Below are 24041 nucleotides of genomic sequence, written 5' to 3' on the forward strand. Positions count from 1 at the left end.
CTGTTCTTGTAGTTTACACAAGCAGATGTTCAGGTAACTGACATATTTGCTAGTCACAACCTTCCTTGAGTTTTGTGCTGTGACTTTTGTGTACATGTGCCCACGTGAATGTGAACAAGTGAGGCAGGAAGAAGAAGGAAGACAGAGAGTGGGTGGCAGACCAGTGAGGAGAGAGAACAGTACTCTGAGCATCTGCTGCTCTCAGCAATGAATGAARTAAATGCTGCTCTTGTGTGCTGCCTCTAGCATGTCCTGTAATTGCCAGATACCGCTCAGTGGGAAATCACTCTCTCCACTAATCCTCACAGGCTGCTATGAGCACTCACTTGCTACGCTGCCCCGCGGTATTGACAGCATTGCATAGGTTCTGTTTCCTGTGACTTGAATAACTTTTTTAAACTCTCTGTATTTCATGCTGCTCCTTGTATGTTCAAAAAGCAATATAAAATAACATTAGCAAAGCCAACATGATGTTCATGAAATAAGGAAAAACAAGCAAGAAGAATAAAGGTAGGAAGTACTGAAAAAGCGTGTCTTGCATGTTGCCTCTTTGTACTATAGAAACTGGGGGTGTGACTGAATATCCAAACCACCTACACTCCTGAGATGCCACCCAATCGCTGTGTGTATGCTTTGCAGAACTCCTCCCCTCTCCTTTTGGCCAAGCAGAGTCCTTCAGAGAAACTGCCTGTTCTGGATCATACAGACTGTAACATATAAAAGCTGTTAGCAGCTCCTGTGGCCAGAAGCTTCAAAACCGGCAGAGTTTTGTTCTTTGGGGGTTTGTAGTAAGAGACACGCCTTCACAAAGGTTCATATCACCACATAGGAGAATGCTATATATACTGGAAGAACAATAGACTGTATTCTTTTTTGATATTATCCAGAGGTAAGCCATTCAGCTCAATAAGCTTGCTTTGCATGCAGTTTTATCGATGCTCATCACATTTTGCTGAACTTAAGGTTCAAATATTATTTCTAAGATGTCCTCCTTTCATGCTTTATATGTTTTTTGCCTACTAGTTTATCTGTGTGGCATTATCAAAACAATCCAGGCATATAGGAAAGGCATAACCTGGGATGTATTTTTCATTTTCAGCACATAACATTCTGTGAGGTTTCTAGCAGTCTCCCCATTTATGATATACAGTGTCATTTATGCAATTATCTTCTGTGATAGCACTCTCACTATTTCAGGAATACTAGCTTTGATCATGGCATTCATGCTATAATGATACTTCATTTGGTATGTTTGTAGTAAGAGCATGTTATCATTTAATCATAATATGGATAGTAAAAATTGTTCAGTAACACGTGTTCTGACTGGACTGTTTTTTAAAAGTGGGCTGATGGACAGAAATCATTTGTCTGATCATAGTCTGCCAATTCACTCAGTCTTGCTACCCAGATGTACAGAATCACACCTCTGAACATCTTCTTTTCTACAGATCTGTTTTCCACTGTCCTGACTTAAAGCAGAACATCTCAGTGGCCTTTCTCCTTTGGCCCCAAAATGACAGTAATCTCTGCAATCAGTTGTGCTTTCTTATTTTCCATTCTCTGTGAAACAAGTGCAATAGCATTACCCAACTCCACTGACCTACTCCTGTCAAACAATAATTTCACTGACATTGAGACGGCTTTGGCAGCTCATCTGGACTCTGCAAAAATTCCCAAAGCCAGGAGGAAGCGATACATTTCACAGAATGACATGATTGCCATTCTTGATTATCACAATCAAGTTAGAGGCAAAGTCTTCCCACCTGCTTCCAACATGGAATACATGGTAAGTGAACTTTGTTTACTTCAGAGAAGGGTAACGTTTTAGAACTGCTGGAATACATAACAAAGTATAAATCAGTGATTTCATTTTCTTAAGTTGAGCAAACTGTGTGTTTGGGGATGTTAGTTAAGTACACAAACAATTTTTAACTATTGCTTCTTACTAAAATGTTCTTTCAGATTTTAAACTGAATTAACTTAAGGAAGCAAAACCTAAATGCTAAATTCTGAACCTTTTATTCACCTTGTTGAATTTTTATTTCCATGAATGGTCCCAATGAAGCTGTTGGGGCCCAAGTAAATGAAGTTGCGAGTTAACTGCTTGTTGACATGAGGAAGGTTATGTGATTACAACATGTGATCACATGTGTTTGAGGTGCTAGTCATTAGTAGTCCCATTGCAAAACTGTTATGGAGTATGCTGAAAGTCATTGCCTTGATGTACCCAAAAAGGTGGCCAAAGAACATTGCTAAATATTTTCACACGTAGCACTTTCAGAGAGAATCTGGTAAAACTGTATTTAGAAAGTAATTTGTCTGATGGACAGTTTGGCTCATATTCATGTGTTTTACTTACTGCATATTGTTTGCATGCAGCTAATAATTTTAATTTCTGGTCAAATACAATACTTATTTTAAATATTTATTTTCCATGTGGAATTTCAGTCTGCTTAACATGCTCTGTTTGTGGTCAGTACCTTTTCCCTTTACTGGCAAATGCTCTTTATGTGAATTATCTGTTCCTGCAGGTATGATAAACGTTATTCACGCAGGGTGATTTCATACTTGGCACTAAGATAATAGCTAAGCCAGTGTGTTTGCTGCTTTATGTTCCAGCTTTGAAGGTATGCGTACTGTGGAGCTCTAATGTTAAAAATAAGTTGGCTAAGCAAAACTTTTTGTACCTTCTAAGTAAGGCATTCACAGTCTTTTAAAAGCATAGACAAGTTGTGCTAGCAGCATAATATCTGCTTAAAGTCACAGAGCATCTCAGATGACAACAGACAGTTAACAGGTTCAAGAAACAGGACACCATCAGCCTGACATAAAAAGGGGATAATAGTAATAACAAATCCTCCACTTTAGCGACTACTGACTAACAGTTTGGACTTATTTCTATCACAGATGTTACCTGAATCTGGATTTGATCATACAATCTGCTTAGCATGTCCCAGCAGCACCTCAAAGAGCTGAGTGCACTCACAGCTTTGCAGGATGAAGGCCTGCAGCCATACCGTAATCTGAGTTTGAAGTTTGGTTAAGTGGAAAGGTCAGAGATAGAAAAATAGAGAGGTCAGAAGTCAAGCTCAGTCATCATTTTCAGTGCTGAGCTCTGTGCTGACGTTTCCTTTGATTCTGCATAAATAAACTTTGTTGTAATGTCTGAGGGAATGCAGCCTACCATGCCCTTCCTTTGGCTTATGTTTTTTAGAAATGTACTCTTGTAGTTTGCTTAAGTGAAGCCAGTACCCTGTCGTATTCCCAAGAGTTTTGTAAGAGCAATGCTCTTAGCCAGTTCAGTAAAAAGACTTTGAAAAGAAGAAAACCTTCCCTGATTAAATCTTTTTTTAATATACCCATATGCATAAACTTCCATGGTATCATCTACATTGGCAGTAATCACAAGGACAAGGTTTACAGCTTTCTTTCAAGTTTGGTTCCCAGCTCTAATGTACTTTATTCTTGCTACAAATTTCGGAGCACCACCTAAAGTGACTTCAGGTACGGATGCAGAGTTTACAACTTGAACCTGGATCTTCAAGTGGCAGTTAAGTCAGTTGCCACAAACCTTGTTGCAGAATTTAGTCAATCTGTGTTTCCTCATGAAACTTCATGGAGCAAAGAAAGTCCAGAAGGCAACATCACCCATAGCTTTCTCTGCCATCTGGTTTGTAGCGATGGCAGCCTCTCTTTAACTTTTCAGTTGTGTGGCTACGGAAAGGTTTTGATAGGAAGGTTTTGAAGATGGTATAGTGTTGGTAGGCCACAGACCGGGGACCCCTGCTATCAGCAATGACCATTTGAACTTGGCTGGATGCTGAATCCATTCTTTTGTCTCTATAATTTCAGAGTATGGCACTACATCTGTTGTATCTTACAGGGACATAAGATCTCTGCTATTTTATATAAAAGTTGTTGTATCATTCAATATCCCTTTCCATAAATAAGATAACAAGCATATCCTTATCACCAGAAGACAATGTACGCTGTGCTGAATGTTACAGAATGTGTGTTCCTGTCTTGAAAATTATGGAAAAATATACTTGTAGTGATGAAAGTGACCTTTCTCATTCACCTAACAATGATTAAAAAGGTTGTTACAAGTTAGAGAAGCTGGAAGTAGCTATCGATGTAGTAGATTTTGGAAACTGCTTGTAAGTACATTGAAATAGAGCACTAAGCAATTTGGAAACACAAGAAAAAGATATCTTCCTTTCTCTATCCACAGTCAGGCTAAATTGTGTTTTGCTCCATTTTCCTAATTCAACTAAGTTTTTCTCATAAATGACTGTATCTCATTCTCACCTCTGCATATTTCCATTTTCTTTTTCTCTTTCACTGATAAGAGTTTTGAACTTAACAATATGGTTTGGTTCTTATGATTCCAGTTCTCCACACCTGACCTTGTTTTTGCTTTTCCTCTTGACGCATTCTATTCCATCCCTTGAAACAGCCTGCTTTTCACATGCTCAGTGCATTTATAGATATTTTGAATTCCTTGGGCATTATTCTGTCTGCCCTATGGAGACATCTATTGCCTTGAAAGTTGTATGCTCTAGGACTTCTGATGAGAGGTCTCAAAGAATGGCTTTGAGTGGCAGAGGGTGTTCAAATGAGCACTGCAGTAACAGAGTTGGGACAGTGTCTTACTTCAGTTCCAGAGAGGTGGATGGAGTGCTGTTCCGATCTTCTGTTGTATACGGTCCCTGATGCTAAGTGGATTGCTGGGGAGTCAAAAGCAATTATGTGAGACATTGTTCTGTTGTGAAACCCTAGCGAAAGGAACTGGCCCGTGTTATGCACAATGGGTCAATGAGACTTTGAATAATCTTTCTCTTAGGATGTTAGTACCCTATGAGTCACACTTAAAGTAGTCCTCTTTTTGGTGCTGGTGCCAGTATTGCTGATGCCTTCAATTTTAAGTTTGATTGAAAGGGCAAATCTAAAGTCACTGAGTATGGCAAGTAAAAGAAAAGGGAAGCAAGAACTTTCAGGCCTATATTGTATCAGTAATGACTTTTGCTTTTAATAAAAGTCTTCTTATTATGTATCTTTCATGCCTTCTCAGCCTAAGACTATCATTCTCAATTCTCTGCTCTTCCTTCAAAAGCTGGTACCATACACACAGAAAGAAAGAGGACACCATCCTTTTGATCTGGCAGAGGCTGGATTAAAATCATCCACTTAGCTTTGCACACTTTTTCTGCAGAAAGCAAAAAGGTTCCATAAAATTCATGATTCAGAAAACCTGAGGTGTAAAATTTCCTGCAGCTGTCTAGTGTGAGAGGTATGTAAATCCTCAAATCCAGGGGAAGTCTATAAACAAACAAATCCCTTTCTCTGAATGCTAATTCTGCACTGTAGAAGCCTGTGTTACCTTTCTGGAACATCTCAGCTACTTGATAGGCCAGTAAAGACTTTCAGTATCCTGCTGGCTGAAATCTGAGTCTCTGAAAACATATCATTTAGTACCCATTGGTACTATCTGTAGGATACCAAAACATTCTTTAAAGAAATATCTGTTATGGTGAGAAACAACTGTTATTTTTACCTTCTCTACAATTATTCTCACTTGAGGCCAGTTTCTTAAAAGTCCATGTGTTCTTTCCACATAACCCATGTTGCTATGTGCATGCAGAACCTAGTTTGAGTGTACATACATGAATGCTGATCACAGTTTTGCAAGTGCCAAGAAGAAGCAACAAATAGATGGACCTAAATGAGCATTGGACACAGTCCTGCATGGGATTCCCATAGGCAAACTAGGGAAATAGATGGTAGCATTCTAAGGAGATTTTCATAAATTGTTAAAGAGCCATACTGAAAGAGGAGCTGTGAGTATTTCACTGCTAACTGGCAGAGCTTATCATGTGGGGTTCTGCAAGGATGAGTCCTGAGTCCAGTACATAGTAGTAGACTGGCAGTAGCAAGTGTAAAGATGGGGCAGGATTACACTTTTTTTTTTTGTTCAGTAATTACATAAATACACTTTTATATTTGTGAAAATCTAGCCCTTGGAATATGTCACTTTGTAGAACTCAAGGTAGTGAAATATTCCCAAACTACCAAGAAATAGCTTGGATACCCAGGACTATTTTCATGGCAACATAGTTTACGATAGTTTACCATGAGCTGGTAGCAGAAGATGTGGAAGGGAGTGGACAAGTTGAGCTTATTCATCTTCACTAGTAAATCCTACTTGAAAGACTGTGATAAAAGGAACAAAAGTAATTCCTGTAGTCACATGAGCTAAGAAAAGTCATAGCAGAAATCTATTCACTCTTTAAGGCCCAAGAGCCACTTTGAGCTGAGGTGAGTTCAAAGATGACTTTGGAGGTAACAAGTTTGGAGATGTTGATTCCTGTCCACAAAAACCTGCAGACAGCTTACAAAATCAATTCAGAGAAACAAGAAAATAACCCACTTAGTGGTCACAATACTACCAGCTGTATTGCAATTACAGTCCTAATGTGAAACTCTTGATAAAAGTTTCTGGCTATCCAGATGATCTTTAAAATGCTCTGTGAATATGCAATAGGTGATTGACAAATGATGATAGACAAATGGCAAAAAAGTGTTTTCTAGAAATTTCAGTTTTTCCAGAGTCTTATTTAATACCTGAAAGCCTTTCATATGGACATGGAAAAAGTGAGTTAATATGTTTTGTTCTCCAATTCAAAGCATTTCTGATAAATACTAAGCTTCTCAAGTTGTTTACTTACTTTTGCTGTTGTCATGTTATGTTTCTTACAAACCTTTCTAAATCTTAGAGGACGTTTTGTTCCTTGAGTTGTTTGCCCTGGCTGATTTGCACGGTCCCACTGAAATCATCTATGTCTGTGAGTAAGGATTGCAGGACTTGTTCCTTCAAGATTTATGTCTAATGAGTTGGATAGGATCTCTTAATACATATAGTTTATGAACGCCCTATTGCAGGACTTCCTTCTACATTAAATACATATGGTTTTCATCTTGTCTGCTCCTGAAAATATATAGTGATGCTGTCTCAGTCACATCTCTTGGCAAATATTTTACCTTAGGAATAGAAATGATTTCCAAATGTCTAACCTAAATATTTCTCTCTAAAACTCAGATAATTAATCTTTATATGCACTTTTTAACTGCCTAATAGAATTTCTCTTCTTGATTAATTTCACACATTAACCTTTACATATTTTCTGACAGTTTTCTTGGCATTAAGATGTATGTATGCATATAATGTTTCCTTAATTTCCATATATGTGCCTTCCAGTACTTCTGTATGTTGGGGCAAATTACAGTTACACTCCATTTACAGCTCCTTTAGTAGATCAGTGAAGTCAGTTAAGAGTCAAAGAAAATTAGGCCTGTCATTTTAACTATAGATGTTTAAAGACACAAGAGCCATAATGCAATGGAGAATTTACTCTAGAAGGTACTGGCAGCCTACATGCCCATTGAATTGTAGTGTTCCCTTAAATCCTATATACATGGTGAAGGTTGAAATAAAGTAATCAGAAGATGAGTGCAGGTGCAGAAATCTGAATATGCTTTTCATCATGCCAGAGCACAAAATAAATCTAAGTATAGCCTATCCAGTCTTCTGGGAAGAGGAATATCGAGAAGCTCAGAGCTCCCTCAGTGTAATTCACCTATCTCAATTTGCCATAACTTTTTGTTTGCTCTACATGGGGGATTCACAGCAAGTGAAGTGAAAACAAATGAGAGGGGTTTAATAATGAGATGTGTTTACTGGCTCCAGTTTCTCCCTCCTAAACCTCGTGTCTATGTTTAGACAACTGAGTCACATCCTTTCTGTCTATTGCCATAACCCACCAACCAGCGTGTTTGAAGATCATAGGCTAGTGAGTTCTGGAATATTATTCCTTTCGGAAAATTAGAAGAAAATAGAAAGAACTGAAGTGGTTTACATGAGTAAAGTTAGGGAGTTTCCATCTGCATGACTACATTGTGGAATGAAAGGAAGCAGTTGTTTTACCTCAGCTTTTACCTTTTTTTTTTTATGCTTAGCCTTTGCCCATGATGGAGACAGAACATGGTAACTGATAGAGTAGCTGAAAGTCAGCCTGAGTAGCTGGAGTTTACATGATAGAGTAATCCAGTTCTCTTCTGCCGGACAGATGAGTTTACCCACTTATCTATTTCCCACTGCACTGCTGTCAATAACGCAATGCAGTACTAATCAGTGGTTATCAATGAGGTGCAGAATGCTGCCAATTTTTTGAACAGAATTTCAGCTACACAAGGTTAGGAGCCACTGTTCAATCTCAGAAACAGATCTGGTGTTCAGCTAGGTTCAAATCAAAGTGGTTATGTCAAGTACAAAAGCTGTAAGTTCAGAGTGATAGAAGACTGGTTTAAGAAATGAACAGAAAGGACCTTTCCTGGAAAGCAGCCTTTGAAAAATCTGAAGAACTTCCCCAAAAGTAATATTGTCAGGAATGACTGAGTTAAACTTGCTTTGGTATTAGAGTTCCTTTCCCTTGTTTTAGGCATAAGTATTTTTAAACATCCATTTTGATGGTGTTTTAAAAGAGAATATTTACATTATTTAAATTTAGTATTAGCAGAAACCCTTCTAGGAGTTTAAGCAAACAAAAAAACAACCTAGTAAAGTCTCTGATAGAAAATCAGCCTGCCCAGAGCCCTTGGAATTAGACATTCCTTTATTATTAAATGTAGCACCTCTTGAACTTCTTGGCTAAAAACAGAGACAGGGCATTTTTCACAAGAATTGTGATCCAAAGTACACAGTACTTAGTTTCATACATGAATGGAGATGATAGTAACCCTAAACCTCTTAACATTTTTGTTCTCTTTCCATATCTGAAAAGGAGAATAGGCTATTCAAGTCTATGGAAATGTATATCCTAAAGACAGTAAAAGATGGAACTGCCCCAGGATAACCACTTGCTTGCCTTTTGGATACGGACTACTGTCATCACCACAGGCACCTCCATGTGCAAATGCATCCCTAGGTACTCTGTGATGGGGTCCAAGGTCTATTTTAGTTCAAATGAGAATGACTGTTTTTTTTCATCTCCATCTGTACAGGCTTATCTATTAACTTGTATCAGGACAACACATCTTATATTGAGCCTTCTTATTGTGAGAATAAAGAATTCTTGTTCTTATTCTTTATCCTGCAGAAAAAAGAAGCTGCAAGGTATTTTTGTTTGTGCCATGCTGCCATATCTTTCAGGTAGAACTACTTAAAAAAAATAAGTATTTTCTTTGAAAAATTTTAAAGGAATTAAGAACTGTTTTTGTTTTAATGAAAAAGTCAGTGATTAATAATAAAAAAGTAAAGAATGTGGACTTCCTCCTAGAAGAGGAACAAAACATTGCACAAGAAACAAATTTTCCATTCACATTTTGTGTTTTTGAGAAAAGGCAATTTGCACTGATCATATTTAAATTGAAAGAGGTCAGCCACCTTCATCGTCAGACCAATGACAAATTGTCAGGGTGACATGGAGCTTGACAAAGTTAGGTTCTTTTTGTTGCCACTTCTGAGATAAGCTCTTGCCAAATAAAATATGCCTTGCAGTAGGTTAGGAAAGCACTGAATACTTTAAGATATGTAGCTCTGATATTTAACTTTTCCAAAAGATAAACAAGTAATAACATATCAGGGAAGCTTATTGTTATTAAATTTGACAGCCTACCAATTTTCTTTGTTTCTTATTGTTTAAAAGCTTGGTGCCAAAGATGAAAAGAAATGCAGACAATCCTTGGAAGAAACAAATTGACTATTAGCAGCAGTCAAGCTTCAAATGGTAGGAGTTTGAATTTGGACAAAATAGATGCCCAGAAATATAAGCTTCTATATAAAATGACTTGAATTTTCATAAGAAAAGAATTTTTGACAATAAGATTTTTTGGACATCTATCTGGTGATGCCCAGAATATAAAACAGACCTTCTAATGTTGAGCGTTTCAGAAGTGTGGATCAGATGTTTGGAGGTTTGGATATAGGAGAGTAAATTGACTGTAAAACATTGCACAATTTTACTTTGAGTTGCAGCATAGTATTGGACAGGCAGTTTGATATATTAAACCCATATTTATTTGCAAAAGAATAAATTACAGAACAGCAATCCCCATCATGATTTTTTTCTCTAGATGATAGACTTTGGGAATTTGCTGTGTGACCTTTCTAATTAGTACCTAATGCACTAGGGAAAGGATTTGCATATGCAGTGGGCATCCATCAAAGTATGCACAGTAAGATTTCTAACAGGTGGCAGTTGAGAGCAAAAAAAATTCTTAGAGAGAGAGAAATGGCCTAGAATCCAAATGATCTCACAGCCCAAATAAATACATAACATTTGCCAAATCTGTCTATAAATTCCAATGAGATCATATGTTTTCACCACACAGTATGTATTGAAAAAGGCGAAGGCAAAGAGATGAGGCTCCTTCAGTCACTCTGCTGAAAAAGCATGCAGGAAGAAGGGCTGGTGGTTGTTTCACTAAGCTTTGTGCCAGATTTGGAGTGGGGGGAGTGGGGGTGTCCTACCGAAAATCTCTGAGTGTTAAAAACATATAGGTTCCACTAAACAAAAGACCAGGAGAAAATCTGCGCAGGGGACTTCTGCCTACCCTACATATTGCTGTGGGATTTCAGAGAAAAGGCTACTGCATGTGCAAACAATAAGGCTGGTGCAAGGCTGCACGCTGAATGACCCCGAAGGACAAGACCTGCATATTGGGGGAGTAGCAGCCTATATCTGCTAATCTACTCTGGGACTTACACTAGCACCTGTGGAGTCCCACTGCACAGATGGGCTGGACACTTAGCATTTCATTCCCCAGCATCCCAAAGTTTTTCTCACAGGAAGAAGTTGCTTGACTCCAGGCTTTTTTCTTCCCTACTTGTTGGTGTTTTGGAAATAAGTGCTTTTGATCTCCAGTTGGACAAACAAGCAAAAGCACAGGGCTAATGGAGAATAAAATCAGAAATCTGAGGTAAAAAGCCTGAATTTTTGATTGATCACTGCTGAAAGTAGGTCCTGCTGGCCATCTTTCTGAGGGCCATAGGAACCATTATGATTTTGTTTGTGCTGTCGGTAAAAAATAACAATCAGATGACACTAATATGAGACTACAGTAAGCATATTAATGACGAATAAGATCACAAAACTGAAAAACAAATTGGCATTTTCTATTATTACTGTTGCAAATTACCACTTATTGCATCTATATTCAAGCTGCATATCCCAACATTTCATTTGCAATCTCATCATGCAATTATCGTCATGTGAATCAGCTTTTGAAGAACAGAGTTGTTGATACAGCTTTCTTCAGCTGTTCACTCTCAATTTGTGCTAAAATCTGTACTGGGTGCCTAACAGCCCGACTGGATGATTGTTGGCAGCCAGCTGTGGGACTAGTTAAGTCACGGCTCTCTTGGCGTCACAGGCAGCAGCAGGCATGTGCGACAGCCCACGCCTGATGGACACTCTAGGGTATTAGGAGGTTCTTGAGTGACTGGGAGGTACATATTTTGCTCTCTGGTTTATGCAGCACTTTTAAACTACTGGATTTACCACTGAGAAATATGTAGCACCTTATCCTAGCTGATACCTTGTATTTGTAAAAGGCCCACAGTATTTTAGGCTAAACTACTGAGGGCTGCTGCTAGTATTTAATGTTCAGAGCAATGCTCTACCGAAGTTCTCTTGTACCCTTGTGCAAGTGAGGGGAGCTTCATTGCTACTGGCAATAAAACTGAGACAGGAAAGATTAAGGATTATGATAGCAAAAGAAGAATGGAAGCACACTTCTCTACTGCTTGAATGTTTTAAAATGCTCATTAGCATCATGTTGTCATCTRCCCTAAACCCATTAGGCTCCCAGTTTAAAAGCACATCTTTATGAGTTCCCCAGTTAGCCCATCTCATCTAGCTACAGAATCTGTCTGTTTGCAACCTCAGGGAAGCAGAGCTCCTATTTTTCATGTTTTTAAAGTTTTCTTCATGACAATGAGAGCTGTAAACTTAAATACTTCTAAAAAATCTTCCCATTTATGCATACATATCCTCATAGAATGAGAAGAGTATTAATACAGTGTATCATTAAGTATTCTGCTTAGTTTGTCTGTAGACCACAAGTTCTTGCTACTTGTTAATAATAATAATTAATAACTTTCAGAATCTTTGGAGACAAGAAGAGAGCTCTTTGCTTTGGTAATGACTTTTTGCTCTCATATGACAAGGCGTGTGTAAAAATATAACAATACTAAGATCAAGAATTTTCCCCTCATATTTTCTTTGTCTGTGGAAATTTATGTTCTGAACTGCAGGGAAGCTATCTGCTTGCTGTATAAGGAAAAGAGAATTATTTTTGGCTGTGAAAATCAGGAAATTAGGAAAAATCTAAATGAAAAATGTTTCAGTTTTCCCATAAGAAGTCTTTTTTTGCTAAATAATCTTCCCCTCAGAATAATGTTTCTTCATTTTTTAAACACTGTATAATGAAGAACCTGACTATCAAAGGATAGGCTGATTTTTTTTTTCTCATTCCCCAAATTTGCCAAGTATAATGGATCTTGAGTCTGACTTCTTCCAAATTCTGAACTTTAAGAGCAACTTAGACATGAATGGAATTTAAGATGACAGTGTCAGTTGTTTTTTTTCAGCTGTGGCATCCCCAATGGGGACAATTTAAAAGTGGTTTTTAAATCTACCTTTTTATCTCTAAAGATGCTACTAGTTTAAGTGTGTGTTTTACTTGAGATGTGTTGCACTACTTGAAATCAGTGCTTTGTTATCTGCCCAGAAGAAAAGTGAAATAAACATTTTAACTGCATGTACTTTATTTTTACCTTTGGAGTAAGTAATTTTCATCCCCCTCCCCCCCAAACCCAGAACAATTGTAACATCCTTCTGAAGGGAGACAAATAAATACAGTAAAGTGTTGACAGATCTGCTGATGAGTTTGGAAGAAGCCAGCAGTTGCTTTCCGAGAAAAAAAAAAAGAAAAAAAAGAGAATCAGAGCACGTTTTGCAGAATTCAAGAGTCGGATCATAAATCTCAGGATAAGTATCAGCAACATGGAAAGTGAAAATTATGAATCTTCTTTCTTTTTTATTTTTTTCTTTGACAATGTGTTGAAGAGACGTAATAAAAAAGGATCTCCATTTTGATGTAATTTACTGAGTGGCTGTGGATTTTTTCTTCTGGTACAAGATTATGTAATGTTGAAATTCTGTTTATTTTTCAGATAGGGAGGAGATATTCTTTTGAAGAAATGGGAAACAAGTCACTCATACTCTAGTATATATAAAAACACTTTAAGAATAAAGCATATTAACACTTGCAGAGGTGGGATTTATCTGTTTAATTTAAGAAAAGCGTCCATCAAGGGCCAATGTGAGGTTCCAAGACCTTCATCTTTTTCTTTCTTGACTTAGTAAGCCATGCTTTGGGTGATCTGGAACACCCCAGAACACATTAGCATCACTCAAAGTATGAGGGAAAGCCTTGATAGAGAGTGAGGAAATGCCCTCTTCCTTTTCTTTTTACCAAAATATTTAAAAAGTTCTCTCTACAGCAATGGAAAACCTGCAGGCATGTGATCAAGAAACTAAACTAATAGTCACACATGGCTACTTTTTCTGATACAGCTGTCCAGCCTATTTCATCAAATTATCATCTTTCATTAAATGCACTTGTGTAAATGTTTTGTGTTTTTAGCTCTTCCAACTCTGGAAAAATCTGTCAGGATATGACCTGATGGAGTCTTTTCTCCAAGTGTCAGAGGTCCTTTGGACGGTCAAGCTGCGTTCTAAGAGAGATATACACTGCTCCCTGCAGCTTGYTGGACTGCAAACTCTGGCATCTCAAAATGGCAGCTTAAGCCTCAGTGGTTTAATATTGGTTCCAGGCAGAAATGTGGTGCTCCTACCATGTTACTGAGACAGTCAAATTTAAGAAAAAAACAAAGTCATGAGCTCCACTGGTAGCCAGAGGTCCTGAAACAGACCTTGCACAAGAGAAAAACTTATTTTCCTAATCTGTATGTACTTATTATACAGTATAAGTAATACTTATTATACAGTATAAGTAATATGAAACTGGACTACAAGCACTCTAGCCTGTTGTACAAGGAAACTAAGAGGTGCTCCACCAAAAGTCTTTAAGGAGGCTCTGACATTAATTATTTCACCTATAGGTAGTTACACTGAAGATCTACAGTGAATACAAGGCCTTCTTGTATTAATAAAGATAAAGAACCAAAACGGCACATGGTCCCTTAATGCCATCAAAATCCTGAGGCCTGATGTTTGGTTTAACACCAGCACTGTGCTTCAGACTCTGAGAGTGTTGCTTTTAGTACCTGCTCTGTTTTAGTCAGTGTCGTTTAACCATGACTTCATAAATCCATCATTCACAGATGTCTCAGCAAAGTTTTCATGTTCAAGCAGTGTTATTAAATGTTGCAGTAATGCATTTAAAACTATGAATATGACATATTCTACTTTTCAAGAAAAATTGAAATAATCAACAAAGCTTGATGTTTAATCTTGAAAAATTACCAGAGGGTAAATGTACCCAGAATAGCAATATGTTTGCAGTAATTCAGCCATCCTTTAGAAAGGATGTAAGAACAGGTGACTCAGATTAAGAGAGCTCCATCAAATTTATTTCAAGTATATTTGCTTAATGTGTTTTGCTTACAGATAAAATAGTGCAGTTGCTGTTTGAGGTACCTTGGTGCTTTCAGCTTTAGTTCACATTCTGCACCAGGATCTATCCCCAAAGACTTGTGTTGAGCAGGGTGGCAAGAGAAAGCCACTCCATTTAAATGATTGATATTAGAAGTACAATTCTGACCGTAATGAGAATGAGTGGAAGGACTTTGTTTCTAAATTCAGATTCTATTTTAATGGTTATGTAGAGCATTTCTCAAATTAAGGTGCAGCTATCAATACAGGAAGAGAATAACCAAGTATCATTTAGCAAACACTCTGGAGAGATCTTTGTAGAATTGTAGCTGATTCTTTTTTTCTTTTTCATCATCAGAACGTTTCTTCAACTTCATCATCCTTTTAGTACCTAACAGCATAGTTTTTAGGACCTCATAGTATTAAAAACCAGACCAGGACCTCATAGTATTAAAAGCTGTTTCAACAAAGAACAAAAGGGCAACTCCATCCCCCTTACATATAAATTATCTAAGAATAACTGAGAGACAGGAAATGGCTATAGACAGTCAGGAGGCATGAGAGAACTGTGACACATTAAAAGGCAAACACTTAGTGGGCTTCAAGAAATTTCATTCAACATTAAAGAGATTTCTTTTTACACCCCATTTTTTATTATACTTCATAGAAAACAGACTTTATTTCCCTATTTGCTTGGAGAGGGGGGGAAAAAAACCTTGGGTAAAATTCTGGCCTTACTGGCAAAACTCCCGCTGACTTTATTAAGACTAAGATTTTATTCCTGACACTCAACCAGCATGTGCTATGTGAGTGCACAGTACACCCCAGAGCCAGATGATAAAGCCTGTGCTCTCAGATGTTGAAACTCCCCATATGGAAACACGGGCCTTCATCAATACCTGTTCCCTGTTTTCAGTCCACTTGACTCACGTTAAAGCCTTTCTGAAGTGTAGTTTAGCAGAGAACAGTGCAGACATCACAGTCAGACAGCTTTCTAGGAAAATACTTTTTGACTGAGGAAACAAAAATAAATTGGCCTAAGGATGTGCACTTCAAGTTGCCAGTGGAACTGTGGTGAGAGACGCTTTAACTCTATCACGGCTCAGTTAGACTTGGGTGAGGGGTGGGGAAGGTTTCCACTGTGGACCAAATCAGTGGTCTAGAGAGTTCAGGGGGCTCCTTATTTTGAGTGGAACGAAGGTGACGGCTTCCCCAAACACTGGTGACCTAGCAAACAAAGATATGTTTTCCCCAGGGAGAATGAGCGCTGTTTGGCAACTGGAAGTTTGCATGATTAATGCATGAGGATGAGTCATCTCCTCAGATCTTGATCCACTGTGTATGCAAATGGTTTTTCTTCCTCCCTTTTGTAGTTTTCATGTCAGGCAGCTTTCTTTAACACGCTTAATAGAAAGTCTGGATCGGCCGTCATTACATAGTTCATTATTTTATCACTTTTTCTTTTTCTTTTTTTTTTTTTTACTCTCTTGCTAATTACCTTGAGCCTTTTAGTATCTCCTCGTACAGAAACTGCCTCTCAGGCTTTCAAGGTATTTCAGTTTCTCGCTTTAAGATTTTTTTCTATTTCTTTATATCCTATTTTTTTATGTAGAACAATGAAGTCTTATGGATTCAAAAAGCCCTATATCTCCTTTCCCTCTTCTTCCATGTGCCCAACACAGGAGACTGAACTGAGATAAAAAATAAATACAGGTGTGGGCCCATGGTCAGTCTTCTTTTGAAAGGGTTGAACTAATGGTGCAATTTCTTATGACTGAGAAGATTTTAGGTCCTTATAAGATAATCATTTCTCTGCTTCTGCCTATATTAATTACTTGTCTTTTCTTATGGAGATAATCTAGTGCTCTTCCTAGAGGGAGTAAGACCATCACTTTTCTATCAGAAAGAAACTTAGGCAACATCCTAATGAAGCACTTCATCTTCTCCTATGAAATACAAATGATTTACATAGCAGCAGGGGACTCTGTACAAGGGTGTTTCACCAGCTTGCTGATGGAGGAATGGAGGGAATGAAAAGAAGTTGCAGATGTCCCCCTCCGTGCCTTTTACTTCTTATTCAGTGATTTCTCTCTCTCTCTCTCTCTCTCTCTCTCTCTCTCTTTATGTTTGCCAAAAGCTTCATATGTCCAGAGAGTGGTCAAGAGTGAATAGATAAAGGAAAACAGGGTGTACCACATATCATGGTAATGCTTAACTGCCATATCCACAAATTTTTAACTGAGTTTGAAATAGCCTCAAGGCTTTCACAGGCAAATGCTACRGATGATGCCTGAGAACCAGGAAAAGAGCTTGAAGAGAAATGAAAGTGAATGAACAATTCTCTTACTATCCAAGGCAAGGGGAGTGCCTAGTTTACAGATAGCATTAATGGTGAAAACCTATTCCGATCTTCACAGTTCTTTTAATCACCTAACATACTACTTTGCAAAGCAATTTAGCATGTGAAAATATGTTGGGTCAAAATCAGGAGCTTGGTGCTATTTGTGCAAATACAGTACGCATTCAGATTATTGTGGGACTGCAGCCAGGTCACTTGGGAACAAGCACGCAAACCTCATGTTCAGCCTCCTGGCAGAAAACATTCATGCCAGAAGCATGATTAATCCCAGCAAAGAAGGGTGTTTATGGGGTGTCACAGTACTGGCTGAACTGCCCCTTATGGATGCACACCAGCCAGCTGTGTTTGGACCCACATGCTGAATTCATGTACTTTTAAGTTCCCCTGGGTCTGGGCAGGCTCCAAACACAAGTCAGTTTGTGGCTCTGGCCTCTCAGGAACACTTCCTAGGCACACTTCTACATTTGTACCTACTGCTGTCCCCTCTTTAAGGCAACAAGCCCTCTTTTGGGGACCACTGAAATATTACAGAGTTTGTAAAGAGTTATTTGGATGTTGGTCACATTCTGCTAATTGGCTGGACAGCAGAGATACAAATCAGAACAAATGTCTCTACACCACTGTCTTCCTCTTGGACCCTGGAGCATTTTCTGGATTTTGGACAGTGTCTTAACAGTTCCAGGTTGCTTCTCTTATATCCTAGTAGTTCTGCCTAGTCTTCTCTTCCTAAGTTATAGGAATATATAACTATAGGAATATATAACTATAACTATAGAATAGTCTAACTCCTACAGGAAACTCCCTTCATTTTTGAGAGCTGAAGTCAAAATATTCCCTGGCTGAAGGACCATATTCCTTCTTAGTATGCTTCTTCCTAACACTTCTCTCTTTTGTCCTTTTACTGGTGATTTGCTTTTACTTCACTCTGGGACCTGTTCTGAAGAGGTGTAAAGTAAGTCTGTTCTGCTTTAAGCACCATCCATCATATTTCTCATAAGGTGATTCCACTTGAATGGAAGATCATTTGTGTTAAGGATTAATCATGGTCTCTGTCGTATTTCTTCAGTTTTAATCTAGAATCTACCTCATCTGCTCCATATTAGCAAAAGCCTGGTTCAATGATATAGCAAGTCCATAAAGTTTAGTAAATTCCATATTACTTTTTCACTTAGAGAAATTCCTCAAACAACCATAGAGAGTCAGGGACACAAATTGCTATCCTGTTCCATGATCTGTGGTCAGTCCTTTCTTCAGGTTTGGAAACTTAAAACTATGAATTCAGTGTTTTAGAAATCTGTACTAGCTCATAGGACAGAAAATATTTGTGTTGTGGGCCACCTCATCCTTTGATAAGTTTATTTCTGGCTTTGCCTCTTATTTCATACCTCACAGAGCATACTCTCTGTTTAGTAGCCACTCAAGATTTATGAGCTTGTCTTTGCATTTAAAGAGATGCTATGGGCTGGATAAGCAATTTTACCACATTCTGTTTCTGTCTTTCTACTTGCAATTCACCAAAACACTCCACTTGGTGTATTCAAAATGCACATCTAATTCCAGGATCTAGAGTCTACTTGGGCATCACTTAAACACTAAGATATATTAGGATTTATGCAGAATTGTAATATGACAGCAAGATATTTCTTACCTGAAGCTCCAGCATTGCAGTAGGTTCCATTGTTGATATCTTTATTATTGCTGAGACAACTCTATTTGCTGTGGAGAAAATAGTGAAGTTACAAGCCACGCAGGTAAATGAGCAGGAAACATATTAAAAAGAAACACTGTTTAAGGTCACTTGTCATGTTCCTACCATTAGGGAATGACTTAGGGAGTAGAAATGGTTAAAATTCTCCTTATAGAGCTGTTTTCTTTTTATTCCAATCAGGGAGCAGTGTCAGCTCCCATGCAAAATAAAGTGATGAGACTCATACTGCACCTGGACACTATTCATAGTTTTTGCCTTGTGGACCCCCTTTTCTTGACCTTGTGGCCTCAAATATGAAAAGCTGCCAAGTGCTCTCTCTAGCCTTAGATACTCCTGAGATCCCATTTCAAATATGTTGGGGTTTTGTGGGGTATGTAATACCCGTGCTGAATTGTTCCACTCTCTGTGCGTCTCCTTCACTTTAACCTTCTATCTGAGTCCTATCCAATGTTTTGCTCCTCTTCACATATGGATCTCATCAACACAGAGGGAAAATGGTAGGAGAACGGAGGGTCTTGCCAGTCAACAATAGAGAGATCTGAATATTTTGATTCTTCTGATGATGTAGGTGATTTAGGACAGATCCTGTTAGGTCCTGTACATGCTTGCCCATGATTTTGTGAATTCAAGAGGTCTCTTTCTAGGTTACAAATCTGTCGTGCTATGTTGGTGCACTTAGGACTTAAAATACCTGTTTCTTGCACTGTCATGTGTGTTTGTTTTGTCTGTACTACTGCTAAGGATTTTTTATTTTCTCAGGTTTGGGATGAAACCCTTGCCAAGTCTGCAGAGGCTTGGGCTGCTACATGCATTTGGGATCATGGACCTTCCTACTTACTGAGATTCTTGGGCCAAAACCTGTCTGTAAGAACTGGAAGGTAGGCAGATATCTTACCAAACGGTTATTTTATCAATCTTTGAGGTCCAGATCTTAGGTTGATGCAAGCTTCTTTCATTATTCTAGCAATACTTGATATGCATCTATAATTTAAAAGCTTTTCGTTTGGCTGAAAAGTATTATTGCTTAATATTATTGCCCCTAGTGATGTCCGGAGAAATGTGTTTTTAGGTGACTTGGGTCATGGGGATTAGCAGCAGAAAGTTCCAAAATTTCTAGATCTGAAAAGGCACATTTTTTATTTCTGTCTTTTAAACGAACCTAGGTATCAATCCATTCTCCAGCTGGTAAAGCCATGGTACGATGAAGTGAAGGATTATGCTTTCCCTTATCCTCAGGACTGCAACCCCAGGTGTCCCCTGCGATGCTATGGACCCATGTGCACACATTACACACAGGTTATATAAATTCCATTCTATTCAAAATCTACTATCCAAAGCTGGAATTTTCTGTGATATATTTATAGCTTTCTCTTATATCAATGTATATATATATATTTCTTTTCAAATTGGACTTCACCAATAACGAATATTTATTCAGATGGTTTGGGCCACTTCCAATCGTATAGGCTGCGCAATCCACACATGCCACAATATGAACGTCTGGGGATCTGTTTGGCGACAAGCTGTTTACTTGGTATGCAACTATGCCCCAAAGTGAGTTGCTCTCTTTTAATATTGTTTATTTTTATATTTCATGCATGTGTGGGTCCTCTCATAGGACTGCTTACTCCTTTTTCTGCTGCTTGACCTGTATTTGCACTTTTTTTCTATGGGCTGCTCATTCATCCTAACATTACATCTAACAAATGCACTACTTTAGTATACAAGGAAGAAAAAGAAATAACTTGAGGTGTATGGAACAAAAACTTGTCTTCTTTTATTGTTATTATTATTTTTACTGTGATTCTCATCCTTTGTGCTGGACTCTACTTTCAAATCCTCATTTCCTTACTCTGTTATAGACACTTATGGTGAGCTAGACTTCCTCATGTACATGATCATTTTGTAGATCAGGCCTTAGGGAACATCTTTGCTGTGCATCTTGATTCTCTGTGAACTCACACTGTTACCCACAGGATACCTTTTCTTATGACCATACTGCATAAGGGCAGCCCTAGCATAGGCTTCCGATAAAGTCCATCTATCTAAGCTCAGTGTCTACAAATCTCATCTCATCTTGCAATATTAGAGTCCTTCAAAGCATATATTATAGATGCGCATTGATGGCCCTATTTCATTTAGCCATGCAGAGATCTGTGTTAAGTTGAACTGAAGAACTGAATTTTCTTCAGGTGTTCCCTGGACCTCATCTCAAGCTCACATATGGCTGCAGAATGAATTAGTAAAGTATGGATAGAGGAGAGCTTGGTTTTGAGGTTTAGTTTGGACCAGTGCTTCAAAAATAGCATGGACAGTGTAAAAGGCTGCTGGTTTCTCTGACTGAATAATATTAGGCTAAGCCATAGTTCTGTATAGGAAACGAAATATAATTAATTGAGCGTGTTTTCCATAAACTCTCAGTGGCACAGGTCCATTTGTGGTAAAGAATATGCAAGAGAATGAATTGGAGTCATGTCATTATTCTAGCTGCTCCATGAGTATGAGAATTTTTAAAGGTTTTGCAACTTAAAAATAGATAGGATTTGATGAGAAAACTGACTTGAAAAAATATCTTCTTTTCCTTAGAAAATCATAAAAATTTCTATGTCCTTTTTAGTATCTACTAGAAAAGAGAGGTAAGAAAAGAATGGGAGGGGTATCAGGCAGCAAAAACTGTATCTGACTTTTAGCTTTTAGGCTTTTAGCTCCACAATCTGGACAAGGTGTGAACAAAGTTTATAAGAATAACCCAAGTACTATTTTTCATGTATCTCCATTTGTAAAAAATATGAAATGAATTACAAATATTGTAGGATACTTCCCTCATTGTGTTCAAAAATAGCAAAGGAATGATGTCGTGTATTAGGCATTACTGAAAATGGATGCATTACTTGTCTATCAATTAACAAAGTACTAATAACATTTCATATTTTCTCAGTCTGAAAATCCCACTGTGCTTCTCTGGAGTTTTAATCTTCTTCTCTGGATGAGATTTTGGGTAGAACTTTGATCTATAAGTAGCTGAATAAGGATTTTCACATAGATTTCTTGCACCGTCACAGAAGGGTACTGAGTGGACTTTCCTGGCTTAAGGTCATATTCCAAAGAATCAGTAAAGTTGGGTTAAGTATGTAAGGTTTAGGGCTCTTGGACACACATACAGACATGTCTTTGCCAATGAATAAAGGCTATGTCCCTCTGAACAATCAGCATGCATGAACATCAGAATACAAGAACATTACACCCCTTGAGTTATTAAAATTGGAATTTGGCAAAGATTTGGGGATTAGATCTCCAATAATTTTAATTGATGCCATGCTGTAATGCACATTTGTGTTTCTGAAATCAGGGGGAAAAAAAAGTTAAGGAGGATAGTTCAAAGGTTTGCAAAGGCCCTGTATAAGGTTAACTAATATGGACTCACACAAATCAACCACATGTTGTATAGGGAATAAAGCAAAAAATCAGCTTTCAGAGAACTCTTTCCGGATTTCCATATCTGTTATCAAACTAAACATATTTCCTGAGCATTCAGTCTGCTGTACCCATTTGGAAGAGAAGTAGGAATGAGCAAATTATTTGAGAGATTCCTACTTTCTTCCAAGGCACAACCCAGACCAAGGCTTTTGATCCAATGTTATTGGCTAGGAGGTGGGGGATGAGAAAATGTTTCATAAATAATTGCATTACTCACTACTATACCACGTCACATGCAAACTAGAGGAAAGTTCTCTGCTCTGTGAGACATAGCATTTAAATAAAAATCTAATTTTAACTTACTTTCTGCCTGCATCATGAGTGATACGTGAAGCTCTAAAAGTCTGGGGGTTTATATAAGCATCTAAAAGTCTCAATGCTTTTTTCAGATGTTCCCAGATCTTTCTGAGTTACCTCATTTCATGTGAGCACTTTCCAGACTTGATCCCCTTTTCCCCAGAGCTCTACTAGAAACTGCATAGCTCCATTTACCAGATGGGAGTCCRTGTTCCTCCTCCTCCCACTAATACCTATGAGACCACTGTGAACTTGCAAATATTATTCTTTTTAAGACAGCACTGTTGTGAATAGTTTTCATCTTCCCTTTTTCCTTAACCATGAATTCAGTCTCAGAGCTTCACAATGTGGACTCAGGCCAGCACAACCTGATAATAATATTTCACTCGGTTGGTCTTTCCACCTTCTAATTACAAGCTTTTAAGATAACTGCCAGGACAAAAATGTTCAAGGAAAACCTTGCACCAATGTTTATGCTACTAATTTCTCATGAAAGAGAGCCTGATGGTTGATTATTATGTCCCAGAATCAGAGATTCAAAAGTAATTTGACAGTAGTAAAAGCAAGAGGATTGGGACTTTTACTTTACCACAGACCCATAAAGGATATGGAATGGACCACTGGCATGGGATGGCATGGTCATTTCCATCTGTTTTTTTTTTTTTTTTTTGAATCAGTAGATCAATATTTGTCAGTAAGCAGCTACAGAAATATAGTCATACATGTTTTGTGTAACTGGACATTTATAGGACATCACTCAAAACATTAACTTTAATCACTCAGGTACTATTAATGAATAGATTTTTCTCCTCTTTTTAAAATAGACTTTTTCTCTAATGACTAAGCATTCTTCTTCCTTTTTTTATTTTCAGGGGGAACTGGATTGGAGAAGCACCATATAAAGTAGGAGTCCCATGTTCTGCTTGCCCTCCAAGTTATGGAGGCTCTTGTACCGACAATCTTTGTTTCCCAGGAGTAACATCAAACTACTTGTATTGGTTTAAATAAGTTAACATGTTTACAATTTTTTTTTTTAATGGCTGAATAACAAGAAGCTTGTATATTGAATTTTGCACATATTATATATAGAGAGATATTGTAATAATACCGTGATGTTTTCTTTTTGTATGCTTTGTATAATTAGCTTTCAAAGTCTAGTATGAATTTATTTTTAACACTTTGGAATTTATGACTCACATTAACCATTTTAGATTAACATTGTGTAAAGAAGAGAAAACTAATTTCACCTTAGCATGTGTAGCTTTCTGAAGATTAGGCTCTATTAAAAGCACATTAAGAGATACTGTCAATTTATATCTAAAATATGACTTCCCTTTTAAAATGATAGGTCCAGAAAGAGAAGGGTCATTGTTTCAACACTGTGCTTTAAAACGGAGTGTAACATGCAAAAGCAACAAACTGTCCTCACACTACCAATGGTTACTACCATTTACACCGGTGCTTTCATCTGCAATGTCAATGGGACTCCGAGAAGAGGAAGACATAAGTGCAAGAGAAATTGCAG

The 24041-nt window shown here is 37.8% G+C and overlaps 1 protein-coding gene across 1 annotated transcript; it reads left to right on the forward strand.

The window, feature by feature from the left end:
• Positions 1 to 666: 666 nt before the first annotated feature.
• PI15 (peptidase inhibitor 15) lies at positions 667 to 23839 on the forward strand. Its single transcript, XM_026090068.1, has 6 exons — positions 667 to 889; positions 1449 to 1786; positions 19502 to 19620; positions 19906 to 20038; positions 20181 to 20296; positions 23389 to 23839. The coding sequence occupies exons 2-6, from the start codon at positions 1514 to 1516 to the stop codon at positions 23522 to 23524; spliced, it is 777 nt and encodes a 258-aa protein (XP_025945853.1). The 5' UTR covers positions 667 to 889; positions 1449 to 1513; the 3' UTR covers positions 23525 to 23839.
• Positions 23840 to 24041: the final 202 nt, after the last annotated feature.

Source organism: Apteryx rowi, unplaced genomic scaffold (genome assembly GCF_003343035.1).
Source record: "Apteryx rowi isolate R43461 unplaced genomic scaffold, aptRow1 scaffold_849, whole genome shotgun sequence".
NCBI classification, from domain to species: domain Eukaryota; kingdom Metazoa; phylum Chordata; class Aves; order Apterygiformes; family Apterygidae; genus Apteryx; species Apteryx rowi.

Coding starts and splice junctions, on each gene's coding strand:
- PI15 (XM_026090068.1), top strand. CDS start 1,514: ATGACAGTAATCTCTGCAATCAGTTGTGCTTTCTTATTTTCCATTCTC. Junction 1,787..19,501: donor CTTCCAACATGGAATACATG/GTAAGTGAACTT, acceptor TTATTTTCTCAG/GTTTGGGATGAAACCCTTGC. Junction 19,621..19,905: donor CTGTCTGTAAGAACTGGAAG/GTAGGCAGATAT, acceptor AAACGAACCTAG/GTATCAATCCATTCTCCAGC.